The sequence below is a fragment of the Lissotriton helveticus genome, chromosome 9 (genome assembly GCF_964261635.1).
Source record: "Lissotriton helveticus chromosome 9, aLisHel1.1, whole genome shotgun sequence".
NCBI classification, from domain to species: Eukaryota; Metazoa; Chordata; class Amphibia; order Caudata; family Salamandridae; genus Lissotriton; species Lissotriton helveticus.
This window is the reverse complement of record NC_136070.1, coordinates 133727534-133755097: the sequence shown is the minus strand read 5'-3', so window position 1 is coordinate 133755097 and position 27564 is coordinate 133727534. Positions and strand designations below refer to the sequence as shown.

General features: G+C 42.2%; 1 protein-coding gene across 1 annotated transcript in view; it reads left to right on the top strand.

The window, feature by feature from the left end:
* The window catches only part of CAPN3 (calpain 3), a 396758-nt gene extending 375246 nt beyond the window's left edge, over nt 1-21512 (top strand). The window contains exons 22-24 of the mRNA XM_078659629.1: nt 1824-1940; nt 7979-8037; nt 21346-21512. Of these exons, the coding sequence (XP_078515755.1) occupies nt 1824-1940; nt 7979-8037; nt 21346-21372 (203 nt within the window). The 3' untranslated portion in view covers nt 21373-21512. The remainder of the gene's footprint in view (nt 1-1823; nt 1941-7978; nt 8038-21345) is intronic.
* The last annotated feature ends 6052 nt before the right edge of the window (nt 21513-27564 follow it).

The following is a 27564-nucleotide window of genomic DNA, read 5'->3' as shown; positions in this document are numbered from 1 at the left end:
CAAACTAGTGACTTCTATGGCATTCTGAGTGAATATACCCATAGATGACATCTGCAAAGCTGCAACATGGTCTACACCTCACACTTTCACAAAACACTATTGTGTAGATGTGTTAGCAAGACAGAAAGCTAGTGTGGGCCAAGCAGTTTTACGTACACTATTTCGGACGACTGCAAAAGCTACAGGCTAGCCACCGCTTTAGGAGCTAACTGCTGTACAGTCTATGCAAAGCATGTGATCTACAGCTCACATGCCTCGAACGGAAAATGCTACTTACCCAGTATGCCTCTATTCTTGGCATGTAGAGCTGTAGATTCATATGCGCCCACCTACCTCCCCGGTTACCTATACCTGTTGCAGTAATATCTTACTTAGATACATATATACATGGAAATCTCTTAATACTCTAACTAACTCCATTATCACCCTCTGCGGCAAACAATCTAACAATGGAGCCGATGCCCATGCGCACTATCAGCGAAAGGAAGAGTCACCTACCTTGTGACTGGAAAAGACTTCTTCGAACAAAAACAAAGTGCAAACATCCGGGGTAAGTAGCATTTTCCTTATTCCTGCTTCTTCTCTCAGTATGATGAGATTAGGTATGGCTATAGTACAGGATTTTTGGTTTGTGGCATGTTTGACATAAATCAATAGAATGTCAACATGCTAGCAATGTACCATTCTGGTGTTTTTTGATGTACTTCACTCATTTGTTTTATACAGCGCCAAACATGTGACCTTAACAAGCGCCTGCATGTTCTTTGAAACATTGGAAACTGAGAGAAATACTAAAATGGTAGCACAAAGGTAGATGGTGCAAGAGTACATGCAACAAGGAAACTTTCATAAGAACATCTTCTAGAGAGCTGGAGATAGTGGCCTCTGAATCCGAATGTGTTTCAAAACATGCCCAGTTAGATGATGGTGAATCCCCACATCTTGAAATATGGAATTGAATGCAATTAAAAGGGTATAAATGTGTGACTCTGTGTAAGGCAGATTTATGGACAATGGCCCAGATTTATGAAAAATGCACGCAACGCAACGGAACAGCTAAAGATGCTATGCTGTGTTGCTTGAAAGGGAGAGAACAGAACAGGGCCATATCTACTAAGATAGAGCTTCCTCTCTCTCAGTGCTGGTGCACTTTAGGCTGCCATGTGGCAATGCACACGTGCTTGCACCATTGTGCAAGGATGTTTGCGTTCTGTAAGGAATAGTATTTGCCCTGTAAGGGCACCCTTCCAGTGCAAAAACTGTCTTGTAACACCTTTCCTGCTTTGTAGGTTTTGTGCAATGCCATGAGTTGCCGCAGTGAGCAATTGTTTCCTATTAAATGTAGTTACACGCAGACGAACCTACGCCTGGGACTACAGTTATTAATAAAAGATGGTTAAGATTTCCTGGAGGAGGCTCAAAGGGTCAGTTGATAGTTAAAGATCAAATGATCACTCTGAGGTATGACAGGTATGTCACATCAACTAATCACCCTGAAGTATGACAGGTAAGTTGGCTTCAAAGTAAGGGTTTATTGTGTACATGTGCTTCTCCTCAGCAGAGTACATGTCATGAACCATGCTCAGAATGCACATTAAATCATCCCTTCCTTCTCTAGTCTTTCCAGAACCCACCAGTCTACAAATATAAGTGGCACATGTGTGACAGGTGATGTTCCAGGAACATTTATCCACATACTGGCGTAGGGCTTCACACATGAGCTACTTCAAAGGGATACTGTAATTACAACTTTGTATTCACAACAAGGAAGAACAACAGCCACAAGAAAGTGTCCTTATGTCTGATTTTCTTTCCGTTCCCAGGGTTCCACCTGAATAACCAGCTTTATGACATCATCACTATGCGCTATGCCGACAGACACATGAACATCGACTTTGACAGTTTCATTTGCTGCTTCATGAGGCTGGAAGGGATGTTCAGTAAGTTTCCTAAGACCTGCAATTTCCTTATCAAGCTGTCTTATTGTATTTGTCAGGTTTAAAGTGGTAAAGTATGATTGGTAGCCAAGGGCAAAGGTGACTGGACGCAGGCGGGTTCTAGTAAAGATATTTATTCAAGTAGCATTCATTTCTTAATATGCATAAGACCAGCCCGGAACTAGATGTTATTTGCTCAGTCTTGAGGAAGTGTCTGCTAGGCCCCAGCTGATACCAATAGATTGTAACACTGGTAACTTCACAGGCATACAGGACATAAGACCCAGGTGAAGCACGCTGTATACGCGTTGGCAGACCATCACTCTTGGCATACTGTTATGTTGGAATCTTACCAGTTATTAATGTTCTATGCACGCTCTGTTCTCATGCAGTGTTCTGTGTGGAATGTTAGGCATACGACACTCGATAGCTGACAGTTGTTCTGCGCTGTCGAGGTGATCGGATGCCGGGTTGATTTTCTCCAATAAATCTTCCTTCAAAAGGCCTTCTTTGTCGGAGTTGTTCTTCTCCTTCGTGAAGAGGCATCACAACATTTTTGGCGACGGATTCCTGATGCCCTTCAGCCGTCACGGTCTCGTTTGACTAAAACATTTCATTTCGTTAGAGGTTAACTGAGTGCCATTATCAGTCAAAACCATATTAGGAAAACCCTCTTGGAAAAACAACCTCTCAAAAACCTCAATGGTGGACTTAGTGGTGATATCTCTAAGGAACTCAACACAAAGCCATTTCGAGTGTACGTCAACTACAACAGCAGCAAACCGCATGTCAAGATATAAGCCAGAGAGAGGACCAATAAAATCCAAGCAAAGATTGTACCAATGTTTCCCAGGATCCGTAATGTGACCTTTACTGCTAAGGAGACCAACTCTTAACCGTTTCTCACTCTCCTTGCAATAATTACAGTTTTCTACCCACCCTCTGATCACATCATCCATGCCTGGCCACCAAAATTCCTGCTTTATTCTCCTAATCGTCATGCCCTGTCCAAGATGTCCCGCATGGGCTAACTTGAAAATATGCAACCTCAACCCCAAAGGTGGTACAAAACGATCTCCTCTCATTATGATCTCAGACCCAGACAGCGACAATTCATCCAAAAGTTTCCAATAAGGTCTAACAGCAACAGGTAACACACTTTCTCTGGAGGCACCTCTCCTTATCAAAAGGACCACATCTTTCAAGACAGAATCCTTCTCCATCTCACCCAACCATTGGTCTTTTGAAAATGCACCCCAGGCAGACTCGCACACATCACCAACAACAGAACCTCAATGGTGGACTTAGTGGTGATATCTCTAAGGAACTCAACACAAAGCCATTTCGAGTGTACGTCAATTACAACAGCAGCAAAACGCATGTCAAGAGATAAGCCAGAGAGAGGACCAATAAAATCCAAGCAAAGATTGTACCAAGGTTTCCCAGGATCCGTAATGTGACCTTTACTGCTATGGAGACCAACTCTTAACCGTTTCTCACTCTCCTTGCAATAATTACAGTTTTCTACCCACCCTCTGATCACATCATCCATGCCTGGCCACCAAAATTCCTGCTTTGTTCTCCTAATCGTCATGCCCTGTCCAAGACGTCCCGCATGGGCTAACTTGAAAATATGCAACCTCAACCCCAAAGGTGGTACAAAACTATCTCCTCTCATTATGATCTCAGACCCAGACAGCGACAATTCATCCAAAAGTTTCCAATAAGGTCTAACAGCAACAGGTAACACACTTTCTCTGGAGGCACCTCTCCTTATCAAAAGAACCACATCTTTCAAGACAGAATCCTTCTCCATCTCACCCAACCATTGGTCTTTTGAAAATGCACCCCAGGCAGACTCGCACACATCACCAACAACAGCAACAGCCTCATCCGTATTAGACTTCTCAAGATCTTGATCAACCAATTTCCAATCCACAGACAGCCGAGATAGACAGTCTGCCTGAACGTTTTTCCAACCTTGGATAAAAACAATCTCATAAGAGTATTCCTGCATTCTGGCAGCAAATCTGGCAAGACGCGCTGAACCTTTGCCAGCACCACCACCAGACAAAATCTTAAGCAAAGGCTTGTGATCCGTTCTCAATACGAACTTTAGACCCCACAAATATACACGAAAATACTCAACACTCCACGCAGCAGCCAACGCTTCTCGTTCTATGACCGAGTAATTCCTCTCAGCCCGAGTTAGGGTCCTAGAAGCGAAAGCGACGGTCTTCTCCACACCATGTTGAAGTTGTGAAAACACCACCCCAATGCCAGTTAGACTAGCATCCACAGTCAAAAAGGATTTGCATGCAGGATCAAAAGGGACTAGAATTCCAGCATTGCAAATATTGTCCTTAATTTGTTGAAACGAATCCTCTTGTAATCTTTCCCAAATAAACTTACTACCCTTTCTCAACAAAATTCTCAGTGGTTCAGCCAAATTGGCAAAACCCCTGACAAATTTCGAATAATATTCGACTAACCCTAAAAAGGATCGAAGCTGGTCTCTATCTTTAGGCGCTGGAGCTTGACTAATGGCAATCAACAGGTTCTTCTTGGGAGCAATACCCCAGAAGAGATGGTATAACCTAAATACTCAACGCTTTCAGTCAAAAAGATACATTTATCTTTGTTAACGGTCAAACCCGTATCTTCCAATTTAAAAAGGACTTGGCGCAAAGTCAAATTGTGGTCCATGACATTTTTCCCAGAGACCAGAATGTCGTCCTGAAAATAGACGACCCCTGACAAAGCCTTTAGCATGTTAGACATCATTCGTTGAAAAACACTCGCAGCCGAGGCGAGGCCGAACGGCATACGAGTGAATTGGAAAGTACCTTCAGTAGTGATAAAGGCAGTCAGTGATTTGGAGTCAGGATGTAATCTAATTTGGTGATATGCGCTTCTTAAATCAATTTTAGAGAAAAATTTCCCCCCACCTACCGATTGCAACAATTCGTTAATATTGGGGAGGGGAAAGGTATCAGTTATTATTTCTTGATTGAGAGACCTGAGATCGATGCAAAATCTTAAACGGCCATCGGATTTCAGAGTAATTACCACTGGAGAAATCCAGGGAGAGGCTTCGACAGGTTCAATAACCTTTGAAATCAACATGTCTTGCAATAAATCCTTCAAACCCTGCCTAACAGAAAGAGGTACTCTCCTAAGTTTATGCTGTACTGGCGAAGCATTGGGCTTCAAAACGATTTTGTGAACGTAGTTCTTGACACATCCTAATTTATCTACAAAAACTCTGTGGGCAGCATTTAGAATTTCCTTTACCTGAATATCGCTTTCAATAACCATGACTACATCAGGCGAGTTGGGGTTAATTACAATGTTTAAATCAAATTGGTGCATCCAACCTAAAATTGGAGGACCCTCTCTGGCAACATAAACTTTGCCATTGATACTCCTGGATTTAAATTCAATAGCACCAAACATATACCCTAAAACATCAATGGGTTTGCCCTGGTATCCAACTGGACTAATGTGTTTTTTGGCCAAGGAAACATCATGCCATAAGGAAGAGAAAGTTGACTCAGGAATTATGGTAAACAAAGAACCAGAGTCAATCATGAGTAACACATTTTGACCACAAATAGTGAAAAGGGCGGAAGGTCTTGTTAACCTGGGAGAATCATTGGTTACATTAATAACATCATACTCCATTTGCTGAACCATTAAAACTCCATTGTTTATCACATTTACTTTAGATTTGGCTTTTTCAAAACTATCAGAAGATTTGACTTTATCACTACTGTCACCCTGTTTACACATCCTGAGATAGTGACCCTTGCGACCACATTTCCTACATGTCTGATCTAACACATAACACTTTTTAAAATCTCCTAAATGGAATTGACTTCCACAACGCCAACATTCTTTACCCTTGACCTTTGAAGAAACATTGTTAGGATTATATTTGTTAAAACGTTTAGAAATTGCGTTAACTTCATAACTCTCTTCACATTCATCAAACTCAACACTCCCAATCTGAGAAGAAATCTTGTCTCTGCGCTCCAACTCTTTGATACACTTTTGTGACTCTTCTATAACTTTAGCCATATCTATGGCATCTTTTAGGGAAGGGTCTTTAGCAGCCCACAGTCTTTCCTGAATTTTCCTGTGTCGGCATTGCACAATGAGCTGATCCCTAATCAGTTCATCCACCATGTTCCCAAATCTGCATTTGATAGAAAGCTCACGTAGTCTGGAAACGAAATCGTCAATACTCTCATTCTCAGCTTGTGGATGAGTATAAAAACGGTATCTCGCCATAACAAGGTTGACTTCTTTAGCAAACCTAGTCTCAAGTCTTTTCAAGGCTTCCTTATAAGGGTCATCCATAGGCTGACCATTAGGACCAAGCGCAACGGGTAAGTATTTAAAAACTCTTTGACCTTCATTTCCAAGTGTACTCAAAAGCAGTGCCTTCTTCCTTTCAGGGTGAACATTTTTACCATCCAGAGCCACTATGTAGTTATCCAACATTTCAACCCAGTCCTCCCAATCTATTAGAGGTGTACCTGGAGAGGAACAACACATACCAAGACAAATCACAACCTATACCACTTTTCTCAGCAAACAGCCATCACCAGCTTTAATTTTCGGGTGGGAAGCATGTACTAAAATTATTCTGTATTCAGTCTGTGGCTAGCAGATCAATGACTTGAATGGTTGTGGGATTCTGTTCTGGATATATTGACTTGGCACTGTATTCAAGACCCTTTCACCGCCAGGCCACTGTTTGAGCAGAAACCACACTAAGGGATAGATTTATTGGACCATTTTTTAAAACATTTTACTCGTTGGATGTGTTCTGTACAGTGCAGCACAGTTCCAGTAATTGATATGTTTGGAAAAATATATACATTTTTCCTACTGATTGCCTGTTTCAAGCCCATGTCTGAAACACTTGTAGATATGACTTTTTTGTCAACAACGATGGGTGGTATCGTGGGAACACACAAGTAGCACCTATAGGACACGGTCTTGACTTAAAGTAGCACAAAAAAAAAACGCTTGTGCTAAATTAAAGGCAACATTTTTGTGCTTGAAAGTAATATTTTACATACGGTTTGTGCCACTTTGCGGTGGCACAGAGTGTTGATACATCTGCCCGTAATCATCATGTGGTGATTAGTTAATTAGTGACCCTGGTGCAATAAGTTGGACTCCGGTTGGTATTTAGTCTCCTCACAGGTACTAAACAACAGCAACATTGTGGGGAGCATGAGGAGAGAATTATAGGCATTACATCGGAGTACACGCTGCACATTTTAGGAACTGGCTTGATGTATCCAAGTAGACAGTATTGGCATCTCGCATTGCCTCAAGAATGTTTTATCCAGTCAGTGAGCTTCTTAGGTAGACCAGTGTCTACCTAAGACCACACTTAATATAGGTCCTTATTACGAGTCTGGTACTCCATGGACCACCAGCCTCGCGGGGGGAGGTGGTGGAGGTTTAGTCATCGCCTCACCGGCGGTCCGACCGCCGTATTATAAGTTTGGCGGTCGGCCCAGCAAAGTATCCCATAACAATGGTGCATATAAAGACAATAGCAGGGTTTTAGTCATTAGCTCAGAATACATGTATGAGAAATTCAGCAGATCAGATTGTATTAAAATTCTGTCCTAAGAGAGGACATCCATGGCCACCATCTGACCTGTTTTTCTGCTGGAACCTTTGAACAAAGATTTCAAGGCTTCAATTTCTTCCAGCCCTGCCACGGCAGATGCTTCTGACTCAGTGGCCTTACGTAGCATGTGCTACCAAACTAGGGTATGTAGGCACTGTGCATGCACAAACCTATACACACCAGGGCTGACTTGAAACACTAACTGGGTAAAGTATCCACCCCTTAATCAATGGCATGTGCACACCAGTACAGACAAGCAACATTATATGGTCTCCGTTGAAATATCTACTCATACCAAACGCTGCTTAGTGGAATATATGAAGCAAAATAGTTAACATCTGTATGTTTCTGATTGATCATTTGTATATACTTCTCCACTACCCAGGGGCCTTCCACGCTTTTGATAAGGATGGAGATGGCATCATTAAGCTCAACGTGTTGGAGGTAATTATATATTATTATATGTTAAGTTTTTGCAAATGAAATTGTACCAGTCTTTCTCTCTACTTCACATATGCTTTAACACATTCATGAGTTTAATGCCATACATCTGGGACACTCCTACATTCCTCACAACACTTGAAGTATTCTTGCATAGCACACTCTATAGACACTGTCAACCATGCACAAAAAATGGAGTAGCGATTTACTTGACCACCCGGAAGCACTTCGGGCCTTCGTCAGGGGCATGAGGCTTTATACACTTCAATATATATTCTTAATGGCGATCTTTCTCTGTTTGGCATCTGTGAAGCATGGCAACTATACAATCTGAACCTCTGACAATGTGACAAAATGCTGCTTTAGTACCCAAGTTGATAAGGGTTTGACTCTTCCAGTCAACAGGATTTGAGAAGGTTTTGCTTGGATAGAGGGCTGGTGGAAGAAAGGAGGTGTTCTAACCAAGCCCTATTTGTTCTACAGAAACACAGCTGTATATATGTATATGGTATTTCTAAGGCACAAACCTAGCCAAAAGGCAGTGGAATGCTGTACATTAACAAAGACATGCATAAAGTGAACGAGTAAAAGGGGAGGAAGCTGGGATGTGGACATTTAAAAGCAAATGCAGCTTTGCAATGCATATCATCACCTGGGCAAGAGAATGAACTTCCCTGAGATGGCCCTGGAAACTTATGAAGAATTTTCACCTCATTTTCAGGCTCAGTATAGCCTCAGAATGCAGCCATGGAGAGTAGTGGATGTTTGCATCCACTTTTCTTACCACTGTGTCATTAACATGTCACAGAAGGGACTGCCCAGGCCCTTGCCCTTGAATGAACTCAACCATTGGTTAGAGTTTCTGTGATAGATATTATTCTGGATAAATGCTGGGATCCAGCCTTTCTAGAAATGGCAATAGGTACACCCATAAGATATCTCATTGTAATCAGAGTGTTTAGAAGGTACCCATGCCATGGTTAGAATGTATATCCACAGGATGTGCACTGAACAGATGATGGTTTATACATTCAATAATATTTCCCTGCCTGTTTTACAGTTGATTCGGATAAGCTCTTATGAGTCTCCAGCTTTCGTAAAGGCCATTACAATGCCTGTACATACACCCACCGTCATTGGGCCTTTAGGTTAATGGGGGGAGTGGCTAAGGCAGCCAACATGGCAGACGCGCTCCAAGCGAGCTCCGTCACTCACCCCGATGATTAGGCATTTATCCTTGCTTCCAAACCTGTTTCCACCTATTGCCTGTTGCTACTGCGGCCCCCTGAGACTGTGCCTGCAACACTGAGAGGCGGGACCGGATGCCAACAACGACCGTACACAGAGTCCATCTCAACAGGGGGGCGGACCTGAGATGTGGAGGAAACTAAATGAGGCCATGACTGGGGACGCCTGGGTCTGGTATCTGCTGCGTAGAGTGGACATGTGCGACTGAGAGGCGGAGAGCAGATTGCACCGAGCTGCATCGGAAACCGTGGGTAGCTCGGGAGGTGAAACCGGCGAATGGTGCCGGACACCCGGAGATAATGTGTCATAATGCGGACGTGCCCTATGCTGTGCACCTCTGCTCGTATTGCGGGAGCCGTTATTGCTCCCTGGAGGGGCGAGGAGCCTGCTGCGGTGCAATTTGCTACCTAGGATCGCCGCGCTACAGCCTCGAGTTTCATTTAAACATGGCAGACATTTTGTTGGTGAATGAGACGGTCCCTCTAGTGCCTACGCTCTCCACTGCCAATGGAGCGAACACTTTCAGGACTCGTGTTTTTGACTGAGGGAGCAGGAGGACTGAAAGCACCCTGGAGTGGAAGCTGGTATACTTTGATACCTGACATTGTGTAGTATTCCTGAGATGGCGCCCATGTGCTGCGCGATAAACCGTGACCCGCTGCTGGGCCCACACCTACACGTTCTGGGACACAGTCATTGAGCCAGGATTGGGTTGCAACCGCGTATTCAGGCTTGGGGAGGAAGGCCCCCCTCCATTGTTTTTAATATTCAGCTCCAGGGGATGGGATCCCATGGGCCCATTAGTGGCTCAAAGAGGAGGCCACCAGGCTTGGCTCCAGGAATTTTTATTTGGGTGGGCCGAGGGGGCATTTGGGTGGGCCACTGCGCGCTCGATTAGTCGCATATATGTCTGGGCAGGCCTGCTTCAGGGCCCTCCTTTATCTCTTCTTAGTCTTACAAGGTCCAGTAAAATGCACTCTTTTCCAAATCTCTTTCTACATATTATCACTCTAAAAAAGTGTTTTTTCCATGTAAAGTTCCTTTGATGGGAAGAGGAGGTTTCTGAGGTGGGACTATCAGGCAAGTGACACATCTTCGGGCTCCCTCTGTGCGAGCCTTCAATGAGAATCCCTCTACATTACAACCTCCACCTGACCCCGGACTCTGCAACGCAGTCCCCTTCAAGGCTTGATTATCCACTACTCCTCTCCAGTGCACCTTATCTCACACCTGACCTTGGGCCCCAGCCCCATATCAGGCACCATCGGGGTCCACTTTCATTTTTCCCGGTAAAAACATTATTAAAATCACCTTTAAACTTAAAACATTGAATATAGCAGTAAATATAATTAGCACACACTTTTAAAGTATGTTCCACAGTAGCCATTATGACCCGACTGCTAATTAAATAAACAAAACCAGGAAGGCCAGGACAGGGCCGGCTTTAGCACTGATGCGAAAGTCTTTTTTGGAGCCACACCAATAACCTTTTTCTCTGTAAATACCTTAACTACCACCTTCTAACAGTGCCCCACATCCCTCCTTGCCCCCCCTATTGACCTCCTCGGATTCCCTCACTGCCACTGTCCACCAGTGCCCCTCTTCTCTCTCAAGTCCCTCCCCCAATGACCTCCTTCTCGGATTCCCTCACTGCTACCCTCGACCAGTGCTCCACATCTCTCCATAGCACCCCCCAAGCCTTGACCTCTTCCTCTGCCTCACTCACTGCCAACCTGCACTAGTGCCCCTCATCTCTCTGTAGTTTTTACATTTATTTATGTTTTCCCTCCACCCGATGACCTCTTCCTCATGTTCCCTCAGTGCCACCCTCCCCCAGCAGGGCCGGCCTAAGGCATGTGCAAGCTGTGCACCTGCACAGGGCCGCCAAACCCCAGGGGCCGCCACGCCAATATATATCCTTAGATACATATTTGCGTGGCGGCCCCTGGCAGGGATTTGGCGGCCTCGGGCCCCCTACCTACACTCCCTGCTCAGGGCCTCCGTGAGCCTAGAGCCGGCCCTGCCCCCAGCACCCCCTCATCTCTCCGTAGTTCCCCCCACCCCATGGCCTCCTGTAAAGTTGACTACACATGGATTGTAGTTAAAATGTAGTTTATTTAAAGAAACACAGGAGCAAGGTAGGGAACATCCTACACAGGTCTTCTTCCTCAGCAACTGCTCCTGTTGCCAGGAAGGGATCTAGGATACAGTGGAATCTACAATAATAATTCTAAAAGATCTTAAAGGGACAACATAACACATCTTCCCCTTTATAACAGATAATTAAAAAATAAGGAAAACAAGATTATTGACACACAAAATCTTCTAACCATTTTGGTTTAGAACAAATACGTTTCCGGTTCATGGACACATCACTGTTACAATATGTTTCCTCATTGACAGGTGTAAGATCAGAACTTTGCTTAGATGGAAAAGCATCAAGTGAGGTACACATATTAGAAACATTGGGAGAGAAATTTCCTACATCAGTATTATTACTATCATCTGAATTATCAAAATTGGAATTGGTAATGGGAAGATCTTTGGAAAGATCTTCAGATATACTGAAACCACCATGATCCTCGCTTAGAATAGATTGAGGAACTGGCAAATTTTCAGGTAAATTAATTGAGTCCTTTATTACATTCTTTTTGCCTCTGTAAACAGCAATTCTTTTTAGGTTCCACACTTTACCGTCACTTAAAAGAACTGCGTTACGTAAGATTTTCTTAATCATGAAAGGTTCTGAAAATTGGGATTCACCTTTACGAACTCTCCAGGGTTTTTTTACTTTAACCCACATACCAACACTTACATTGGCAGTACTGGAACAACATTTCTTATCAAAACATTTTTTATACTCGAGATGTTTATCAAGGACATCTGATCTCACTTTACTCATGCATATATCTAAACAAGATTTCTTGTGCAGCCAATTAGGGTTACACTTGGTCCTTGCAACTAAGCATGAGCGCAAAATCCGCTCCGATCGCGGATTTTGCGGATTTTCTGTGAATCCGCGAACTCTCGCGGATTTACCGAAAATCCGCAATCCGCGATCGGAGCGGATTTTGCGGTCAAAAGTTCAGGCGAGCCTAATTAACGATGGCGCCGGCAAGCTGCCAGCGCCATCCTGCAATAGTTACTTAATTAGCTTCAACAGGAAGCTCTAATAGATAAGATACAGCAGGGGCTCGAGCGCCTGCTTTATTTTAACAGTTGGAGCTTCCTGTTGAAGCTAATTAAGTAACTATTGCAGGATGGCGCTGGCAGCTTGCCGGCGCCATCGTAAATTATTTCAACGGTGGTGTCTTTACTCTTCTTGAATAAATATGAAGGGCAGGGTTCATTCGGGCACGACGGTCCTGGCACAAAAAAATAAACCTCAACAGGAAACACTTGCAGATATCAATAAAGCATGTGCCCTAGTTGAAGCTTAAATTCAGTGACTCATTCATCAGCCCAAAAATTAATCTGCTGCTCTGATCGGTCTCTGCCCTTTTATACACACAAGAGGCATGCTCGCATGGACGCCCCGTCCGTTTGGCCCCGCCCACACACTCGAGGTGTGCACCGTCTTCCCGCCATTTACCCACTATGATGGACATTTCACTCAAGGGACCCCTGCGCACTTCGGCGCGATTGCATAGTAACACACACTTGGTCGCTGGAACTAGTTGAAGCGCAAATGCAGTGACTCATTCATCAGCCCAAAAAAAATCGTGAGCGTTGGGAGGCTGGGCAGATGTGCCTTCTTCCCAAATATACCATCGATAATCCGCTGTGATGCTGCTCTGATCGGTCTCTGACCTTTTAGACACACAAGAGGCATGTGCGCTCGCGTGGAAGCCCCGTCCGTTTGGCCCCGCCCACACACTCGATGAAGCCCCGCCCCCAAATCCGCAAATCCGCTAAATCCGCGGATTTTGCGGATCCACGATCCGTGGATCCGCTTAATCCGCGAATCGTGGATCCGCAAAATCCGCCCATGCTTACTTGCAACTCGACCCCTCATAATCTCAAATGGTGACATTTTTAAAGCATCATGAATGTTAGTTCTGTAAGACCACACAGCCTTGAAAACTGATGTTATCCAATCTTCTCCATTTTGATTTGCAATCTGAATGGCATTCTTCAGAACTCGATTAAATCTTTCACAAAGTCCGTTACCACTGGGGTTATAAAGAGAGGTAGTTTTATGAACAATACCAACTCTATCAAAATATGACTATGTTAATTTAGAAGTAAATTGGACCCCATTATCACTAATGATCTGGTTGGGAAGACCCTCTTCTATAAAAACCTTATCAATAAAATCTAAAACTGATGAGGAATCAACCTTATCAACTATGGTAATACTAGGCCATCTTGAGAAAACATCTATCAAAGAAATTATAAATTTGTGATTTACCCCAATTGGTCCCATAATGTCAATTGCAACCGTATGCCATGGACCATCCGGTATCAAAGGTTCGCACATGTCAGGTTTAAGAGTATTAAGTACCTTGTCAGAATTAGAACAAGTAACACATTCTCTAACGATTCTCTCTGTAAGAACATCAACTCCTGGCCACCAATACCATTGTTTTACATTTTGTTTGGTTTTAACAATCCCGCAATGGTCTTTGTGACACAGTTCAATAATACTATTTCTTAAAGCCAAAGGAGGAACGGCTCTGTCACCTCGAAAAATGGTATCATCACATACAGTAAGTTCATTCCTAACTTCCCAGTATGGTCTTAAATCAGGCAAGATTTCTTTCTTTCCCGTCCACCCATCATGAATAAAAGAAATGACCATACTTAAAATTTTATCCTTCAGATATTGCTCTCTCCATAACTTTTTTTCAATGCAAAAGGGATTGTTGTCAAGAATATAAGCAACGTGAAAGGAATCCCATTCATTCACTTCACATTCTTGTAAATCAGTAGGCATGCGAGAAAGAAAATCGGCAATAACATTGCTTTTTCCTGGTAAATATTCAACCTTGATAATAAAATCCTGTAAACGCATGGACATTCTAGCTATTCTAGCTGTAGCATTGTAAAGGCCTTCAGTGGTAAGAAGTTTGGTAAGGGGTTTATGGTCAGATCTCACTACACATTCTTTTCCCCAAATAAAACTGCGAAAATGCTCAAGAGCCCAAACCACAGCTAATGTTTCTTTTTCTATGACTGAAAACTTGCTTTCCCTTACCAAACATTTCTGAGATGTTAGCTTCTGTCAATGGAGCTAAAGTTTTCTCCACAATCGACCTGTCTGCTGCATACCATCAAATTTCTCTTGACACTGATAGTAAACAACTTACTGCGTTTATTACCCCTATGGGATGTTTTCAATTTAAACGTATGCCATTTGGCTTAGCGTCCGCTGCAGCCATCTTTCAGCGCATTATGCATCAGTTATTTGGAAAACATCCTAAAGTTAAATTTTTTCAGGATGATATTCTGGTTTACGGTGAGGACCAAGATGAACATAATTCTGTTCTAGAAGAGGTTTTAGGCATCCTCGAAGAAAAAGGCTTGACCATTGAATTCTCCAAATGCAATTTTGCAGTTGGGTCTGTAACTTATCTTGGTCATGTTTTATGTGGAGACGGTGTTTCAACCAAACCCAAATTAGTGGATGCCATTAAAGAGGCTCCACCTCCCACCTGCAAGGATGATGTAAGGTCATTCTTAGGGATGGTAGAATTTTATTCTAAATTTATTAAGAATTTTTCTAGTAAAGTTTTCAATATTAGACAACTTTTGAAAAATAAAGTCAAATTTGATTGGTCCCCTTCTTGTGAAAATGAGTTTAACAGTATCAAGTTAGATATCATTAATGCTCCTGTTTTATGCCCTTTTAATTTAGATCTCAAATCTGTGATCACTGTTGATGCTAGCAACAAAGGTTTGGGCGGCGTTCTTTCTCAGGTTGATGATTTGGGTAAAGAACGTATTATCGCATTCGCTTCTAGAGCTTTATCTATTCCAGAAAGCAAGTTTTCAGTCATAGAAAAAGAAACATTAGCTGTGGTTTGGGCTCTTGAGCATTTTCGCAGTTTTATTTGGGGAAAAGAATGTGTAGTGAGATCTGACCATAAACCCCTTACCAAACTTCTTACCACTGAAGGCCTTTACAATGCTACAGCTAGAATAGCTAGAATGTCCATGCGTTTACAGGATTTTATTATCAAGGTTGAATATTTACCAGGAAAAAGCAATGTTATTGCCGATTTTCTTTCTCGCATGCCTACTGATTTACAAGAATGTGAAGTGAATGAATGGGATTCCTTTCACGTTGCTTATATTCTTGACAACAATCCCTTTTGCATTGAAAAAAAGTTATGGAGAGAGCAATATCTGAAGGATAAAATTTTAAGTATGGTCATTTCTTTTATTCATGATGGGTGGACGGGAAAGAAAGAAATCTTGCCTGATTTAAGACCATACTGGGAAGTTAGGAATGAACTTACTCCATGTGATGATACCATTTTTCGAGGTGACAGAGCCGTTCCTCCTTTGGCTTTAAGAAATAGTATTATTGAACTGTGTCACAAAGACCATTGCGGGATTGTTAAAACCAAACAAAATGTAAAACAATGGTATTGGTGGCCAGGAGTTGATGTTCTTACAGAGAGAATCGTTAGAGAATGTGTTACTTGTTCTAATTCTGACAAGGTACTTAATACTCTTAAACCTGACATGTGCGAACCTTTGATACCGGATGGTCCATGGCATACGGTTGCAATTGACATTATGGGACCAATTGGGGTAAATCACAAATTTATAATTTCTGTGATAGATGTTTTCTCAAGATGGCCTAGTATTACCATAGTTGATAAGGTTGATTCCTCATCAGTTTTAGATTTTATTGATAAGGTTTTTATAGAAGAGGGTCTTCCCAACCAGATCATTAGTGATAATGGGGTCCAATTTACTTCTAAATTAACTCAGTCATATTTTGATAGAGTTGGTATTGTTCATAAAACTACCTCTCTTTATAACCCCAGTGGTAACGGACTTTGTGAAAGATTTAATCGAGTTCTGAAGAATGCCATTCAGATTGCAAATCAAAATGGAGAAGATTGGATAACATCAGTTTTCAAGGCTGTGTGGTCTTACAGAACTAACATTCATGATGCTTTAAAAATGTCACCATTTGAGATTATGAGGGGTCGAGTTGCAAGGACCAAGTGTAACCCTAATTGGCTGCAGGAGCAAGGTAGGGAACATCCTACACCTCCCCCTCAGACTCCCTCAGTGCCACCCTCCACCAGTGCCCCTCATCTCCCTGTAGCCCCCCATTGACCTCCTCCTCGGATTCCCTCACTGCCACCCTCCACCAGCCACGGCCGGAGGTAGGTGTAACTGCAGGGTGGTGACGTAGGGAGGGGAGGGGCAGGGTGGGGGGTTGTAATGTATGGATTACGGACTTTAACAGGTAAGTAAACATAAATAAATAAAACGAATTTCGTTGCTTGCACTGCATCGCATTTGGTGATGCAGTGCACACAACGAAATTCGTTTTATTAATTTATATGTTTACTTACCTGTTAAAGTCCGTAATCCATACATTACAACCCCCCACCCTGCCCCTCCCCCTCCCTACGTCACCACCCTGCAGTTACACCTACCACCGGCCGTGGCTGCCATCCACCAGTGCCCCTCAACTCTCCGTAGCTCCACCCCCACCCTTTGACCTCCTCCTCAGACTCCCTCACTACCACCCTCCACCAGTGCCCTCATCTCTCCCTAGCTCCCCCTCCACCCCATGATCTCTTCCTCGGATTCCCTCACTGTCACCCTCCAACAGTGCCCCTCATCGCTCCATAGCCCCTCCCCCTATTGACTTCCTCCTTGGATTCCCTCACTGTCACCCTTCAACAGCACCCCTCATCTTTACATAGCCCCTCTCTCAATACCATTTAATTTGTTGTACAGCGTTACTCATATCAGTGTAGGGTGTCACAGTACTTTACATCACGCACACATTATACAGAGACAATGAATCATATAAGTATGTAAATCAGTCTACAGGGAATGTCACATAAACCAATGAGGATTACAAATTGTATGAATCACGTCATCCATACTGGTGGGCCGTGTATTTTAAGAGGATTTTGGTCTGGGAAACACAACCTTAGGATGTAAAGAGTGTTCCATGGGGGTCAGCTTTACTGATAAAACTGTATATCTGCCCAAACATGCTCATGTTAGCAACATTAGAATAAAAAAGGCTGAGGAAATTCTAAGTATATATCAAAACACAAATAAAGCGAAGCTCTAACCAGCGTCGGATTGGTAACGCGGGCATTCGGGCAATGCCCGAGGGGCTGGTGTCCGAGTGCTGCTGTGGGCCTCTTTTTTTAGCAGTCTGGGGGGCCATTTGGGCGCTGTCTCTATTGTTCGAATACAGCCAGCGGCCCAGTAGGTGTCTGAGTGGCCTTTCTAGAGGCAGATGGGCGCTCATTTCCTCCGTTTAGCAAGAGGTGTCACTCCCTTTGTCTCGCTGGCCGGCCCATTAATGTGTGCACATACTGAGTGGTGGCAGGGGGCCTGACTAGAAGTGGCCTAACTTGTTTCACCACTGTAAACTAACGCGTGCATTTTCTTTACCTCCTCCTAAAGTTGTTTTTATAAGATTATGCCAAAGCAGTGATTTGAGGAGTGATTATGCAAATATGGGCTGATTTTTTTTTGTTGCGTGCCCGGGCCGATTTTCAAACTCAATCTAACCCTGGCTCTAACTATACCATTCATGTTTGTATGCAGCTCTTTGGTGATACTTCATTGGTCACTGTCCTATGTTAGGATTGTACCTTCTGAACTGCAAGTAACACAAGGCTCTCTGTGACAAAGGCAGTAACCCACAGAGCTATCCACATACAAAACAGTTAATCTGCATTTAAAAACTACTAACAGACACATGATTGCTCTCCAGCAGGATCATTAGTCACCAGCGTTATCTGGGCATTTTGTATTGTCTTATTGTTGTCCTGCACCAGCCATAATAATGATAAAAACTGTTTAAATGAGGCGCACACAAAGTATGTGTCCTGCTGGGCCTGTGCAGATTTTTAAAAAAAGAAAAGAAATAGTAACACATTCTCTCACCTACTACTCCTTTAATCAAACTTTGTGTCAGCCTCATGGGAAAAGCAGCTGCAGTGGTCAGGAAAGGCGAATAGGAATAAACAAACTTATTTTTCCTGAGCTGCATAGAAAAAGAAATATCCAAACAGCAGAACAGTAGGCAAAGAGTATCGTTGTCAAAGAAAGGATTTGTCGCCTTTGCCATGTGGAGATGAAGGGGCGAAAAAATAAACAAAGCCTTCTTAACATGTAAATCGTCTTCTAAAGACCTCTGAAGTACTCGGGTGCGGCTGCGATAATCTCAAAGGAAGCTGTCTCAGCCCAGGCGCACACACAGACAGACAGCCTTTGAGATTATCGCAGTCGCACAAAGTACTTCACAGGTCTTTAAAAGACCATTTAAATGTTAAGAAGGCTTTGTTTATTTTTTCACCCCTTCATCGCCACATGGTGCCTGCCCTCAAGCCCTCACTGCGAGGGCCAAGGCATCTGTTTGGGTGGGCCAGGCTCATGTTTGGGTGGGCCTGGCCTGGCCCACCCGGCCCACCCGCTAGAACCGGGCCTGAGGTCCACATACCCTGCTCTCCTATTTTTTATGTTTTTTCCCGGGTGATGGGGTCCCCAGAGCCCATTAGTAGCTCGAGGAGGGGTCCGCATGCCCCCACCCCGATAAATAATTTTATTTTTGGCTCGGGGGAATGGGGTCCACAAGACTCAATAGGGCTTAGGGAGGGAGGGACATACCTACCTCTTATTTGATGTCTAGTTTGCCCCAGTGGATGGGCTACATGGGGCCTGGAGTGGCTTAGGGAGGGGGGCCCTCACTTACACCTCCCTCCCCAGATATTGTAAAATAAAGACAGCTTGGCCCTTGCCCATCATGGGGCTGAAATTACTATTTTATAAAAACTGGGTGACTTTTTCCTATTTATTTATTTTGTTTTAATGTTGTGATCCCTCGGGAGTCCAGCGGAACTCCAGCAGGATCACAGTTTAAAGAAAAAAGAAAAACATATTTTGGCCCCAGAGGGGCTTTGGGATCCCTTGCCTGCCCCCCTCAAGGGCTGGAGGGGTAGGGTATCTGTACCCTGGCCCCTTATCTTGAGGTTTTTTGTCATAATTTCAGGACAAGGGACTAGCACCCAGATTCATCAAAGTCCCGTTTTGCGAGTCCTTAATAGCGATTATTAAAGAATCGCTATTAAAGACTCGCAAAACGGGATGCATGTACAAATCGCAAAATTTATAGCGATTTCTACATCTTCCTTATTTGCGATTCGCTAATTGCTAACCGCAAATAAGGATTGACTCCCCATTCATTCCTATGGGCCAAGGATGTGATTTCAAGGGTGCCAGGGGTGTCCAAAGGACACCCTGTAGCACCCCTGAAATGTAAATGTAGAGTAATGTTGCGCACACACATGTCCAAAGGACATGTGTGTGTGTAACATCCAACTTAGAAAAATGCACTAAAGTGCATTTTTCTGAGTTTTCGCTTTTTACCACGAAGTTACACTTCGCGGTAAATAGCGGCCCAATATTGCGATTTCGCTATTTTTAAAAGGTTCATGAATAGCATTTAAGCAATCTCTAATTGAGATTCCTTAAATGCGATTGCAATTTGAGAAATCGCAATTATTTGCGATTTTTCAAATTGCGAGTTCATGAACCATTGATGAATCTCAAATGCCATTTTTGCAGGCGCAAACGGCCGAATTTTGCGATTCGCACCGTTTGCGCTCGCAAAAATGCTTGATGAATCTACCTGTAAGTCCCAGAGTGTATTGGCTGCTTGCAACATTTTTTCTGATGTTGTAGAGAACCAATCAGGGCACTTGGTCCCACATGAGCTTACTCGTGTGGAAGAGAGGAGGCCCAAGGGAAAAAGCCCTGTAGGCACATCAGAGTGCATTATTTTTAGAAAATGAGTTCTAGTGACTCCCACAAGTGCCCTCAAACCCAACCTTTCAAATATACAAATAGTTTTGATCCTTAATTTCTCAAAAACTACTAAACAGATTTATACCATATCAGTAAAAGCATGCTTTCGGGACCAAGATCTAGCTTCCTGTCAAGTTTGACTGATCGCCTTGAAACTTTCCTAGAAGAATAGATGGATAAGCAATTCCTTTTTTAAAGTTTTGTCACGATTCGTCAAAGGGCACCAAAATTATTAGCAATACAAAAAACGATCTTCCTATGGAAATGCAGACCTAACTATAACTACACAGTGGGTGAATGCCACTGCATAATGTATATAAATCTATAAATGTATATCTTAACACTGCCCTTTCAGGCTTAGAATGCAGCATAAATGATATCAAAAATTGCCGGGAACTATTACATTCTGAGCAACTCCCATATATATGTGTGCGTAAAAAATATATATATATATGTAAAATCTAGGAACCCTGGGTAGGTCCCAAGTTTTAGGTGGAGGGCTGCTCATTTATATGGCATACTCTATTCTACAGACATTCCTAATCTGATCACCTCAAATGTCTGGTTTTCTAGCAGAATTTGTATGCATAGGATTAGTATGGTGCCATCAATACCGTACCTTTTCAAAATCTATGTAAAACCTTCATATGTTGCAAAGTATTCTCGCTTTTCCACTTTATGCACTTTTTCAAAAATCTATCTTCTAAAAGGTAACCTTACAGTGAAAAATGTCTGCATAGATTTTCCATCTTGACTGGGTTCTATTAGAATAAAATTACATCGCAGTGTGCGGAAAATTCTTTATTAATGCTCTCACAAACTTTGTATGAGGCAAAGTCAAACCAGAACATTTTGCAAAAGCCAAAAATTGGGAAATTTGCTAAACTACCTACCCCTAGTTGTGTAACCGCAGGTTGGTTTCTACTATGTACCAAAAGGAGTTTGTAAATCATTATGTAAGTTGTCGACACAGCATATCATAATCACAGTATTGTTTCTAACATGTGCCTGTAAGTAACCTCTCTCTGTTTCTTGTTTCAGTGGCTGCAGCTGACCATGTACGCTTAAAAACTGTCACTCCCCATCATGTCTCCATAAAAACAAGCTCCTGCCAACTACAAACAACTGCCATACTAAACTATCTCAGGATTTCCTCTATTGGAAGCTTTGCTCAACATTTACCTCAATATCCCAACAAATACCTCCGACCGCACTCCCCAGAAGTTGTTATAGTGATGGCATTCAGGAGCCCCCAGAGCACACCTGTGAAACACAGCTGGGACACGCGCATTAGACCTGGGTCTGAAAAGCACAAAACTGAGCAGGTGTTCATCAGCAAGGCCAAACAAAGTTTTCACTTTGAAGAGGACATCATATGGCAAAACCCGCTTAAGATATCCGGATACTATTTCTTTATAAGCAGGACTGTCATTGGGAGTGGGCAGCTGGGGTAGTTTGCCACAGGTCCATCACTATTCAGGAATCAAGCTGCAACATATAGTTATATATTACAAAAGCAGGCCTTTATATTGTGATATATTCACAATGACGTAGGTAACAATAACCACCAATAGCACCTTCCAAATGATTCTGTTTTGAATGAGGGTCGTGTGCTGCCCAAAGATCAGAGAGGACCTCCACATAAAGTTTGGGACATGGGCCCCACCAATGCTTCAGATAGGCCTGCTTATATGAAATAACTTTGGTCTTCAAAATCTGCAATCTGCAAACATCATGTGATAGTTGCCCAGTGAGTTACTGGTTTCCTCATGGAAGGAGAAGCAGATCAAGGACACATCAGCCCAGGCAATATATAGATGGCACCTGTTGGAAGGTGGTTTATTAGTAAGTGCAGGTAGGTACCTACAGCTAATAATAACACCACAATCACAAATAAGGTACAGTCAAGTTTAATCCTTGCTCAATCCTTGGTAGCTTGGCTGATGAGCAGTCTGGCTTAATTTTGGAGACAGGTGTGTCAAGCATTTAAAACCACCAAAACAGTAAGTAAGACACAACAGGCAATAACAATCCAACAACAATTTATAAACAACAGAGAACATTGTTATCTTTACAATTACACCAAAACAACAAAAATCCAGTGTAGAGAACCAGCGATATGAATTATTGAAGTTTAAATAAAAAATTTGCTTTTTAGTGCCTAAAAGTGAAAACTGCCAACTGCGGCTATCTGGTCATGCTGGACCGGGACAACGTTAAAGTTTCAATCCGACAGCGATGGAGCGTGGGTCAGCTACAATGAGTGGTAGGGCCCAGTCAAAATTTTACCTTCTGACTTAGTCACTTTTTTGGAGCTTTTTCTCTAGATGTTGAGCAGTTGTCTTTGGCAAATTCATCTTTCGGTTCAACTATTGCAGCCTGCTGCAGTGCAATGCCTTGGTGAGTCCTGAAAGTTTTTGTCTTCATCGTCGATGTCCGAGAGCTCTAGAGCTTTCTGCAGGGCAAACCTGCAAGGCAGACCAAGTTGCAGTTCAACAACACCAGCTCTGAGGTCGATGGTCTTATGGAACTTTTTCCCAAAAGTTGTTCAAAAGTTCCCAAACTTCCAGAACTTCTTCTGGAAGGTCTATAGTGGGTCTTCAAGGGTCCACAAAACCAGGCCAGAAGCTCTGATTTGCCTCTTGGAAATTTTGGACTACAATTCCCACAATGCACCTGGTCAAATTCAGTAAAATCTAAGTGAAGCTAGTCAGCTGTGCTTGCCCTTGTTGGCGATGATGTAGGTGACTTCTTCCAGCACTTTTCTCCCCATTACTGATCAAGGAGTCCACTCCTTAATCTTGGAAGCCAGGCAAAGTCCTGTTTTGTGAAGCCTTGAGTGTGCAGAAGGTGCATTCCTTGTGAGTGCAGTCCTTCTTTGTGCACACCAAGGGTTCGGCAGGGAGGTCCATTTTCTGATGTCTACAAGCAGGGATATGAAATGCTGTGCAGCTCTCCCATATTTATTCCAGATTCTGGACTGGCAAGGGGGGCAGTACCGCAACCAATGGAGTTCACGTTGCCACCCTCCATGATGACCACTTCCTTAGAAGTGTGGCATATGTTTTCCCCAGAATGTACATCTCAGTCCAAATCTAATTAATCTGGTGACCACACAGGTATAGAATGTGATTCAACCACCCCACCAAACAGAATGTGAAAACTTCAGCATGTTGTTAACTCTTTATGTTCTCTAAAGCCACCGCTGTGCCGCAAGAGATGCACCACCGCTCCAGTACAAGCCATTCTCCGAATCCCAGCCAACTGTGGCCTGCCAAGGCTTAGCACATCGAGCTGTGACATGTTAGTCCAGTTGCAATTTATTTCTAAGAAAAACAAGAAACTTTAATCCTTGATTACTTTCCATTGCTCCACTGGTGTCTTCACATTTTGTAACTGGCACAGCTTGATTCCACTAGCTGCTTCTCCATACATGTTTGTGGTCTGCTAAAGACAGAATTGCATAATTTAAATGGAAGTTGCATAAAGGTTTGAACTGTGTGTCGGAGCTACAGTACTTGAATGTCTTCGCAGACACAATCCCATGCACAGCAATGAGTTATTTTACTGACATTGCCAAAAGCGAATTATACTAAGAGAAAAAAATAGACCTTGTTAAATCATATTTTAAAACTATGGTAGGGGTATTCATACACAAATATTGCCCTCCTTCAAAAGATGATTTTAAGTGCTCTACAAACCAATACATGTGTTTTCAGTTGTGTATCACAGACCACAGTTAAGTATTTTAATGTTGCACATCACATCGTATCAAACACTTTTATAAAAGCCACATAGGAATTCCAGTCCACTTTACATATTTTTGTTGCTTTTTTAACTTCAGTAGTAGTTACATTTTCTCATTTTTTGTGTACCATCACCTATTTTCTTTTGAAAATGAATAATATCTTGAAGAACTCTTGGATCATTTGAATTCAGGTTCGTGCTCTGAACATTTACAAAGAAGGTATTTGGACTTCGACCAATACTTTCAATATGCCTTATTCTAAGTGTGTGATGCTGTAAATGGACTTTGTTTAGGTAGTCCTTCCTACAAAAGAGAAACTTGGTTCATGTAAGTCTACGTGCTGGTTGCAACTTTTTCATTTATAGCCATATCTAGTCATTCAATTTTTAACATTTGGATTTCGGCTTGAATTGAGGCTGTAATTATGTTTAGGTAGACAGGCAAATGATTCTTTCAAAAACAGGAAGTGCACAAGTTGAGTTCTCTAAAAACAAACAACCAGTGACACTTGTTTTAGCAAGGAAGACTCATAGTTTCCCTCCTTGGATGATGCATAGTATGTGCTCACTGTGCTACCCAAAATAATTTTGCCATGGTATGTTGCATTTCAAGATGTGGTGACCTGGTGAGAATGAAACATTTAGATTCCCTGTTCTACCGGTAAATTCGTAGCTACGTAGATGTAGACTCCAAGAAAAAAACTGACTGACTTGTTTTGCATTTTGTACTGCTGCAATAAATTGCATTTTTTGACGTGACCCTAATTCCTTGTCTTTATTTTTGCGTTTGTTGTGGAAAGGATAAAGAATTAAAACAAAATGTGGAATTGATGACTGCTATGCTAATTGCCAATATGTTTTGGAAAATCTTCAGGTTGAACATTTTGTGACTTATATAAATAGATATTTTTTCTAGCAGGTTTTCTTCAGTAATAAGCATCACAATAAAATACAGCCGTTGCAGTTCATTACAACACATTCGTATCTAAATCAGATGAAGTTTCTCAGCTATATTACAAAATCATGTTTTCCAATGTTTTGTAGTATCTAAAGGACACCCACACTTCTTCACACCACCTACTCCTTTGAGTCATTTCATAAATTAATGTCTTCTCAGTTCAATAATTTTATTCTTTGAAAAAAGAATGTCTCGATTTTTTTGCAAAGAATCAGTATGAAATGACAGAAAAGTCTTGGTACAATGAGCAAGATAGTTTGGAATTGTGACTCGATGTTCATGGAGTCTTTCTACCAGAACTCAGGATGGCTCTTAGAACACAACGATAATTCTACAGGGCAGGTGAAGGGCAGGATCGAAGGAGCTGGAGATGCTGGGTGGAGGTTGCTGAAATAAAGATGTCTGTTTTATTCTACTAAGCTGGTGTATATTGATGGGGGCGTAGCTTGGTCAATAGTATTGGGAGTGTGGGAGCGTTAGATTTCCTAACAATTACACTGGCATATCTTGTTAAATCTTATTATATGAGACGAAGGACATGAGGGGATCCTAAGAGTCAGTGGACAGAAGGAGCAAGGCGGATTGTTAATGGCACTTACAACAAAAAATGTCAAACTAATCAACATTTCAAAAAATTCAAAACGGACAAAAGAGTGTGTGTGTTTGCTTTTGTCACTGTGGTCATATAAAAATCCCAGGTGAAATCCGACGGACACTTGACCATACCCGACTCAAACCACTTGTACCAAACTATTTACGACAGAACCCATTTTTAGAGCTGTGTAACACCCCCCCTGAAGTTATGCCCCTATATATTGATAGTTTGAACACAGCACAATTTTTGTCAGGAACTACCTTTGTGGAGGGCAGGTATATACTGTAGGACCTTCATATCTGGATGGATATATGTACTGTCAGCCTCCTGTTTAGGAGACACGCTGAAAGCTCCTCTGATCCACGAACACCTACACTGGTGGAAAGTTGGGTAATTCTTTGAAATTTAAATCTTGGAGAATAAAAGCAACACGTTTCTTAAAACAGAGGGGCATATTATCAAGGGGGTTTATCTCCGCTTTTTTGGCTTTAAAAGCCAAGAAAGCGGAGATAAAATTATCTCCCTATTACCTAGCTGTCTCTAACACCAGTTAGCGACAGCCAGTAGGAGATAGCGACCATCTTGGGCCCCACTTTGCATGTCAGTGATATTTATCACTAATGACATGCAAAGTGGGCGTGCCAAGATGTTAGCGACTGGAAACAGTCGCTACCATCGCTATCTCCTATTACCAACTTTTGGAGATATTCGCGCTAAGCGCGAATATCTCCAAAAACTAACACCTGCCCTGAGCAGTTCTTAGCCATGTTATCCAATGGGAGGTGGATAACATGGCTAAGAGCATTAGCTCGGTAATGCATGAATATCGCTGACTTTTCAGCGATATTCATGCATTGCGGCCGTTTTTTATCGCATTTGCGATAAACCTTGATAATAGCAAGGTTTATCTGCGATAATTTCTGACGATGCTTAGCGTTAAAAAATTGGTTGCTAAGCATCGTTAGCGATAAATATCGCTTAACGTTGGTAATATGCCCCAGAGTCGTTAAAAATTTTTGGGGGACAGATGCATTGCTAAATTTTAAGATAATTCAGCGATGACATGCCGTACTGGACCATTGAAATCACATAAAACATCATTAAAGTAATATTTCATTCATAACATAATTATAACATTTCATTTAATTATTAATCGTAACTACTCTATATAATAAAAACTTCCAAACGTTCAGTCTTAGCTGCCTTGCCCAGCCTAGTAATTAAAGTGCCTTTGTGCAATACCTTCGAACAAGCTATATTGGATAAGAACACATATCATATATAATAATAATAAATAATAACTAAATCTATAAATTGCCTCTGTGTCTTTTCTCAAGGCTTAACTGCGTTGTGTTAGGATCATCTGCGAGGAAACCTATGTTTCAGAACAGATTTCTTAAACTATCCATAGGGGTACTCGTTGTTAACTTCAAATAAATATCATTAAAAAGTTTAAAATGTCTACGTGCCTTTGTTCTTACAGTTTGTAAAAGATGCGAGTTACGATTAGAATTATTTGACTAAATTTGGGTAGTTCGGCCAGCTTTAACATCTAGTCGTAATGAGCTTTACTAATTACAAATAGTAAAGTTTAACCTTAACTGACACTCATCGTACAGTGGTACAATAGCAAAACTAATGCACCAACAAGTGTATTATTCCTATAACACGGGCAAACATCAGCCTGGGTCAGTATTTCTCAGCTATACGGATGAACTGAACAAAATAGGTTGTAAAAGCGATGGTATGCCCTAAGAGGCACGATATGATTGCTTGGCGGCACGTTCTCCCTCCTATTTCCTTAAAAATGGGTTTTAACAGTGTTTGCCTCTCTTGTTGCAATCTAGGGCAAATACATACAATATGCAATAGAGTTTCATTGACACAACCACATAATCCACAATTTTGAGCCCATCTCACAGTCCTATCCTTTGTTGGATAGTGGCCAAATCTTAACATA